The sequence below is a fragment of the Pseudonaja textilis genome, chromosome 8, assembly GCF_049901715.1.
Source record: "Pseudonaja textilis isolate UNSWEBS1 chromosome 8, rPseTex1.2, whole genome shotgun sequence".
NCBI lineage: Eukaryota > Metazoa > Chordata > Lepidosauria > Squamata > Elapidae > Pseudonaja > Pseudonaja textilis.
This window is the reverse complement of record NC_141997.1, coordinates 24,595,353-24,603,750: the sequence shown is the minus strand read 5'-3', so window position 1 is coordinate 24,603,750 and position 8,398 is coordinate 24,595,353. Positions and strand designations below refer to the sequence as shown.

The 8,398-nt window shown below is 32.9% G+C and overlaps 1 protein-coding gene across 1 annotated transcript; it reads right to left on the bottom strand.

Moving 5' to 3' along the window:
• Positions 1-1,123: 1,123 nt before the first annotated feature.
• Positions 1,124-6,435, bottom strand: ATP4B (ATPase H+/K+ transporting subunit beta). Its single transcript, XM_026707452.2, has 7 exons — positions 6,324-6,435; positions 4,950-5,078; positions 3,970-4,083; positions 2,398-2,597; positions 1,947-2,003; positions 1,414-1,500; positions 1,124-1,317 (listed from the first exon to the last, which is right to left on the bottom strand). Exons 1-7 carry the CDS (start codon positions 6,433-6,435, stop codon positions 1,156-1,158), a joined length of 861 nt encoding a protein of 286 aa, XP_026563237.1. The 3' UTR covers positions 1,124-1,155.
• Positions 6,436-8,398: the final 1,963 nt, after the last annotated feature.

The window sequence follows — 8,398 nt, the reverse complement described above, 5'->3', positions numbered from 1 at the left end:
ATTACCGAATGTCACAGATGGTTGCAATGTCCTGGGCTTTCCCTTATGGCACCAATTCTGGTGTTACCCCATTCGTGCTCCTCATCCTTAATTCATTTCAATAAGTTCTTTTTAATACCCCATAAGCATTATTTCCACTTACCTACCTATCACCGTCATGCAGGTGGTGAATTCATTGAAGATTCATTATGAAGATGGTCTGGCTCAATACATGTACTTTATATACAGATAAGTGGCTATGTTTGTGTGTGTTTCAATTATTAAAATGTCTTCATATTAAGATAATCTAGGTGCTTTAAAGTAACTTGTCCAACACAATTGCATCAAGTCTACTTTAAAATATACTAAGTCATTCAATTTAAAATTCCACTGAGGTCTCTGAAAGCAAATAAGTAATTTCTAAAATAACACTAATACAATTAAACAACAGTAAAAAAAATACATAAGATATTTTTAGATCAGAGTATGCACCCTTTTCACATTTAAGGTCTGTTTTGGTTTGGTTTGTTTGAGTTACTAAGTTGTTGCTGGCAGTTTGGCACTGAAGCATTGTAGATTTTCTTCCAGGGTACCCTGATATCATCAAGTGAATTAGTTAGCTTTCTTTTCCAATCAAGAACAAGATCATCCTTCCCAGGTTCAGTTTACTGCCCAAATTTACCAACAATGTTTTGGAGTTTCTAGGGTCACAAAGAGGCTCAGGAGCTATATTCGATTCACAAGCTTTTGTTTATATGTTTCTTTCATACAATAGTTCTTATTTTCATATTGAAATATGTTGAGATGCAAAGCAATGGTTTTTTTCCTGCCCAATTTATTATAAATATCATTCCAGAGGTAATTTATTATGTTTAATATTTTTCAATATATAAATAGTTGTGTATTATTATAACTTTGCACATATTTCAGTGGAATCCTATCCCATTGCCAAACATGCAGTAAACCAAGTATATATTTGGTATTCTCCAGTGTGGAAAAATCCAATTAACATTTCTGATTAAGCATACTAGATAATAAAAACAAACTTTATACAATTGATTATTAAAGTTGTGACTAATTTTGCTATAAACTGTACACTTCAAATTGAAATCATACAAATAATCATACAAAGCTACATAGCACACACATTCTCAATGCAGTTTTTATAAACTTTGATTAATTTTGTATCCGAAGTTTGAATTCTACTTTTCCTTCATATGGATCATGTGGGTTATTTGAAGTAATTCCAACGCCAACTACTCTGCATACTATGTGTAGTATTTTGTTGTACGTAAAGTTGAGAAGTTTCACTGCTACCAGTGGATTAGTGTAGCTAGGCTGAGATGGAAATACATATGACAAATGTTAATAAAGCTAAAATATATGCAACAATCCTATCAAAAAAAAAAAAAAACGAAGAGGGGGGAAGCATACCTGTGCCTTGAGTCCATAGTAAGGGAAGTAGTGAAGGCTAAAAGTTCCATTTGCCGGATAATATGCTACTTCAAATGAGCTGTCATCCTTCAGCAGATCATAAATAGGATAAGTATTAGTGCTGCTATCAGATAACTGAGACTCAATGTATATTATCACATAGTATGTAAGTATACCATATAGCAGTATAATCATACTTTCCCTTAAATGTGTGAGTTTAATTGGTTTCATTTGGAGGTTTAATCATATAAAAGTGAACATCTTAATAGTGTATCAGTGAAATCTGCATAATACATGTCATCGTACAATTTCTGCAAACCTCAGGGGGCAAGATTTGTTTTACTTAACAATTTAAGTATGTGGTTATTGAGATTGCATTATTTTACTAATTTTGTGGAGGAGCATGAAAGGTTTCAAAATAACCATTGAAACGTCCTTGAGGGGAAAGCAGATGGGTGAAAAATATGGAGCAAAGGCAGAAGATGAAAAATGTGTGATGCCTAAAAGATTTGAATATCACAATACATACTTACGGTAGTTGTGCAGTTCACTTTGGGGGCAGTCCCATTGCCAGGAAGAAAATTGATAATCTGCAATATAATTTCCTTATTAAAAGTCTCATAAGTTAATGTTAATAAACCAAATGTAGGCATTAGGTGGCTGTAGAAATTAAATGTTTATGTCTACCAAACAAGATTTTTGTAAGCCATCCTTTTGTGACTGCTACAACTGATCTTAGTACTTTGCTTTTTCTATGTATCTGACTCCAGAATTTGTCAAATACAAAATTTGAGTGTCAGGATAATTAATTATTAAAATTGAGCATATTCAATCTTCCCTCATTTGCAGGTTTATGTTCTAACAATATTTTTGTAATCCTTTGCAGAACATAATGCAGAAAATAATAAAGCATCTGTCAGAAAAATTTTCTTTCCTATTAAATTGGTGTTAAATTATGCTTTTCACATCTGGTATTATACTTACTCTGTTCATCTTTATTATTAAGCATGGCCTTCCTTCAGGAAAACCAAATTTGGTATCCGTCAAACCAGAGCAGTTTTCAAGCATATCTCTTGTAAATTTACAAGAGTGTTTTTCATTATTTGGAGCATCAAATGTCTTTTGGTAGTAATAATTTTCCTGACTACAGTTTTCATTGTCTTCTTGCATAGTTTCATTGTATGCTAAAGTGAGAAAGTAGAAGAAAAATAAACATTTTCTATTGCAGGTAGAAAGAAATAATACGTACTTTATATAATTCAAAAAGTGCTTGTTCTTGCCTTGTAATGTTTCCTAAGCTTCTGTAACTTCTTATACATTTCAGTTATTTTATGTAACAGTGGCCTAATTATGTCTTGCCAGATGGGAAAGGTAAGTCAGATTGGAAACAGCTGTCAAGTATTTCTTGGGTCCCAACTAAATCAAAATGGACAGACTCAAGTGTAATTCTAAGCAAGACATAATAATCTGGTTTGTATGGTGCTACATCATTGCTTCTCATATCATTCTAGCCAAAATGAGATGCCTCTTAAATTAGTTCAAAGGAACTGTATATTGGAGAAGTGAACTCTTATGTTATGGATCTTCCTTGCAGTAAATTTGATGTGGTAAGCCACTTTCGTGAAAGGAAACTTTGAAAATGCTGGTTAAAGATAGTTTATACATTATACTCCATTGCAGTATAGTTTACATTATACTCCATTGCAACTTTCCAAATTCTGTGCTCTCCAGACGTCTGGGATTACAATTGGTATTCCTTGCCTAGCATAGTAATCATAATCACAATATTTCCAGATTATAGAATGTTACACTAATATGCTGATACTTGTTTATTATTGTTGAATTGTACATTTTTATTCTACTGGTAGCTTTGTATTTTGTGAACAATTGTGGAATTTTCAGAATATGAGCCCAAGACAAATACAAAATTTCAGAGTAATCCCATCTGTTTAGGACAAATAAAAGGAAAAGTAGTGGAAATTTTTCAATGTACACAGAATAACTAAAAAAAATAGTGTTTTTCCTCTACCGTGCACTTTGATAAAGAAATCTGTGTAGGCAGAAGAAGTCAATATTTAAAATTGTATGAGCACTCGTGCTCATATGATACATGTTTTCCTCCTGAAATGATCCAATGTGCATAGAACTTATGATGAAGTTATAACACAAAGTTGACTTTTCACTTACAGATAATATATGATCATAAACTATAGTAAAATGCAAGATGAAAATTGATTTTCTGGTTTACAAAAGAATAATTTTTTAAATCTTCAGTAATTCTTTCAATTGCAATTGTTTACTCTTTTTTGGGTAGTCAAAATTGTTTTCTCTACCAAAGTGCCACTATGTCAAAAGATGAAGACCTAATATTCTGTTCCGTTTTTTTAGTAGGAATATTTGATAAAGTTTTAGCATCAAATACTTTGTTAATTGGAATTCAACTTAACCTGTATTTCATTTTCAAGTTTCTGTTTTCCTTTTCTCTGTAATATTCCATTTTTCAATAGAACTTCTACACGGTCCTAAATTATTTGCCTACCGCTGTTCCACCATTACCTGAAAGAAATTTCTTAAGTATCCCAACATAACCAGCATAGGAGGAGTTCTGAAAAATGTTATAATAAATTTCCATTCCTTTTTCTCCATATACATTTGGTCGTAATGTCACTCCTTTAATGATAAATCAAAAATAGAAGAAGAAAAATATAAAAATTACAGCTTATTTATCAAGTCTTTTTCACAAAATGTAGCATAAAGTAAAATTTAAATGCAAAATATATTTTAGCAGTCTTTAGATGCAGAGAAAACGATATTCTCAAATTGCATTGTATTTTGCCGTAAACCTGCTACTGGTATTTTTTCTTTGAGCAAAGTAGTCTTAAGGAATATAAGGCTTAAAGTTTAATAAAAACGCAATTGTTTATTTAATTATACTTTACCCCTCACTACATATGATAGCATTAACTTTCATTTTGTAAAATTCATTATTTGCAACTTTTTTTAATACCAAACAACTCATACATTGATCAAAGTGGTAAAAATGCAGCTTTTTGCTTGTTTTTTTTTTCCTGCATTTAAGGTGTTGGTTTTATTATTCTACAGCGGGGGTCTTCAAATTTGACAGCTCTAAGACTTGTGGACTTCAACTCTCAGAATTCCTCCTCCAGTCATGTTCACTCAGGAATTCTGGGAGTTGAAGTTCACAAGTCTTAAACTTGGCAAGTTTGAAGACCCTTGTTCTACAGTGTGGTCTATTTATTCCTGTTAAACCATTCTAGAATGAAGAATAAATACTTTTGATAAACAGTACTTATACAAGATACTTGATGGAACTTTTATATACATTTCTGCTCGGAAGCAAGATTATTTGAGATGGAGTTGGATCTATCAGATTTTAACCATCAGTTGACAATAGTTTGAAGAGCAATTTTAAATTCTGTTTCATAGTGTTTTCCCATAAATTTTGATAAGCTTATAAATAATTTTGGATTATATGGGTTTAATAACAAAATGAGAAGAAATGTAAAAAAAAATACCTGGTGATTTTAATCGATCTTGATAGTCTGGTGTATAAGGATTAATTGTCTTCATTAAAGAATAGATAGAAAGTGTGAATAGTCCAGTCAATACCACATAGAATGCAACATAATAAAGACTAATCCATACTGTAAGAAAGAAATAAAAATAGACTTTAAAAATAAAGGCATGTGCATTAAACTGGCTCAATAATTTAATTCAAACAAATTACTGCATGTCATCAAGATACTGAAATTTTACTGCTCAAAATGCTCTCAGCACTGGAATTCCTGCAGCTAAATGAGAGTGGAAAGAATGTGGATGCTAGAACATCAGGGCTACTTCACCCTGATGACCGAACAGGGTGATCAGAACCATGCTGTATAATTGAAAGTGTTCAGTTCCTTTCAACACTTTTTAAGTTTTGAAAATCTCCAAATTTCAAGCTATAGTTTGATCAAGTTTATTAGTTAATGCTTATTTTGGAAATTAATACATTTTAAAACGTGACAGCTGTTGAATTCTAAAGAGGGGGAAGAAATTCTACAAGTAACAGGTGCATAAAAGTTTATACGTGTGGTACATTATCAAATAGCCTGCTGAGGCTTCTCAAACCAATTAAATGTCTCCTTAAGGAATAATATATTGGTGAATAAGGTATAAAAAAGAAATTGGACTAATTGGAAGTCAAAAGGAAAGCTCTAAGCAACCAGAAGCAAGCACAAAAATATTTTAATACTATGCAAACTATATTTGAGTTTAGATCATCCATTCTAACTTTGACACATTCTTAACTAGCTTTTCCCTACATATGCACGTGCACACATGCACACTCCTTGCATTCCTAGTATATATTTCCAAATCAAAGAAAAAATGTGATATGTTTCTTTGTATTCTGAGCCCTTTTAGAGTAATGTTTCATTCTGCTCAAGTTTTTCAAAGCCAGTTGTCTTCATCTCCAAGAAAGCAGTTGTCTAGTTTCTGTGGGTATTTGGGGCCATAAAGAAGTTTTGAGAATGAGCATAAATCAGCCTGGTAATTTCTGAGATAAAGACTGAAAGAGAGCAACTGGAAACCCAGTGAGACATAGCTGAGGATACAGTGGGTCCTCACCTTGGCCCTTGCAACATAATTTCAGTGCTTTTATAATCTAAATTAGATTTAAAAGCAAGTCTGATTGAGGAGACATTGGATCCATCCCAATTCTATTGCTCTTTATTGGAATGCTAGCATGGACTCAGAATTATTCTTTAATAGTTACCATAAGTAATACTAATAATATTTGGGTAACTGATTTCAATATTCTGTAAAGCAGCTTTCAGTACTAATTTTTGGTCTTACAAGTTCCAAAAGTTCTAAAATCAGACTTTTAAAAAATGTTTGTTGCCACATACCCCAGTTAATCAAAGTTCTTCCCATTAACTGCCCTGTGTCTGGATTCCATACAAAACGTTGAAAATTTTCCATTCTTTGGCTGCAGGTCTTCTTTTCATGTAAAGCTGCCATTTTCCGCCTTGAGATTTAGGAGCTGCAAAAACCAAACTCTTCCACTGGTACACAAGGATTTGGCAACCCTATTTTTGCTTTATACCTTTTTCCTCTGAAGGTCATACAGATTACATCCACCACCAGCAAAAGTTGATAACAGCACATACCTGCCCACAATCACTTTTTTTTAAAAGTAATTTGATAAGCATTTTATTGGTTAATTGAAAGCTAATAGCCATCAAATGTTCTTTTCGCTTGATGTTACTTATTTTTCAGTACTTGTGATACTTTCAACACAATAGGTGTTATCAAAACAGAATATTAACAGCTTCCCTTGATAAGCTGCATACATTGTATGTACGTAGTTTTAAGTGTTCCTGTCAACACACATTCAAGTGGAAACTTCTCTAGAACATTCCAAGTACAATTTGTAACTCCCCAGCAGCAGACAAATTGTATTTGATTATGATTGAACAAGTGGTATTCTGCTGGTACTGTCTTTTTGAGCATAGACATGTTGAAGCCTTAAACATGAACATGTCTGAAGAACTGTAAAGTTATACTGTACAGCTAGCCAAAACAAGTAAAACCCTAGTATTAAAATATGTTTGCTATACCCAATAGCACTTAATTTTGATCAGACATGCATAGTATTATGCTTAATATCTTATTTAAATGTATCTTTGATGAGCAATTGAGTATACATGATTAGCAGACATATCAAAGATAAAATCATTTAAAATGTTTGTGTTCAAATTCACTGCAACCCAGCATGGTGTAGGGGGGTAAAGTGCTGGGTTGTGTGAGAAAATCCAGGTTCTTGTCCCCTCTGAGGCACAGACCTGGGTGACCTTGGACCAGGCAACTCCAAAATAACCAATCCCCAAAACTCAGGCTTGTGGCAAGCCAGGTATAGAAGAAATCCGTTGTCTCATCATGCATTGATATTTTTGTGATGGAAACCAGGTCCAGTAAAGTACAAACAAGGGCAACCAAATGGACAGAGTTAGGAAAAAATAATTATTCAAAATATTTCTTTTTGCAGAATGGGCAAATATAACTGCAGTTCATATGTCTTAAGGAGAGGATCTTCAGGCATCTTCAGACTTGGGGATAGGATGGGGAACATCCTAGGAGAAATCTATATTAATTCCATCTTTTTTGAAAGAAAGCAACCTGGATGTGACGAACAATCTAGCAGAACTTGATGGCAACTTACATTTTCTGATAGTCAGGACTCATGCTTAGTGGATAAATGCTGTTCCAGTTTTAACTAGTCAAAAATAGTTGATTGGTGAGATGGGCTGCATTGAAATTTAATAACAAACACATGCATAAAATTATTCCGCCTCTTGGAATACATGCTGTGATTTTTTTAAAGAAAGCTCATTATCTTAGGGTATTCCGCTGTATTACAAAGCCTGTGTAAGGTGAGAGTGCCCATTCTTCTAATGACAAAGAAACAACTTTAATATCAGAGATGAGAGCTGGAAAGTGAATAGAGCCCTATCATAGATGAGTTTTCTGAAGAGAATTGGGATTTTTTTAAATAACTACAATTTTCCACTTCAGATGGGCTGAAACTATGCAGTCAGTTTTTTTGTCATCATGGTCAAAGAGGGCACTCAGAATACTTAAGTAGAATGGAAGAAAAACATCTCCAGCACCATTTTATCAGAATGGAAATGAATTCACCATAGCCATTTAAAAAAAAATTCCAGTATTACTTTATTCCAGTATTTTTTTATTCCAGTATTATGTTTAAAAAGATCAAATATTCTGGGTATTTTATTTATTATGAACCATAATCCTGGGCAGCTCACAAAAGAGCATCTTGACAACCATAATAAAACCTGGAATTCCTGGATAAGATAGTGTGTTTAGTTCTCTATTTTTTATTGAGATTTGATTTTCAGAAGTCTCTGCTTTTCGCAGTGTGTAATGAGGTATATTGATATTGTGTGTAATGAGATGTATGCTT

Excerpts from the sequence above, each read along its gene's own strand:
- ATP4B (XM_026707452.2), bottom strand. The coding sequence starts at position 6,435 with ATGGCAGCTTTACATGAAAAGAAGACCTGCAGCCAAAGAATGGAAAAT. Across the intron at positions 5,079-6,323 it reads AAGAACTTTGATTAACTGGG|TATGGATTAGTCTTTATTAT; the intron begins GTATGTGGCAAC and ends TCTTTCTTACAG. Across the intron at positions 4,084-4,949 it reads AGATCGATTAAAATCACCAG|GAGTGACATTACGACCAAAT; the intron begins GTATTTTTTTTT and ends TTATCATTAAAG.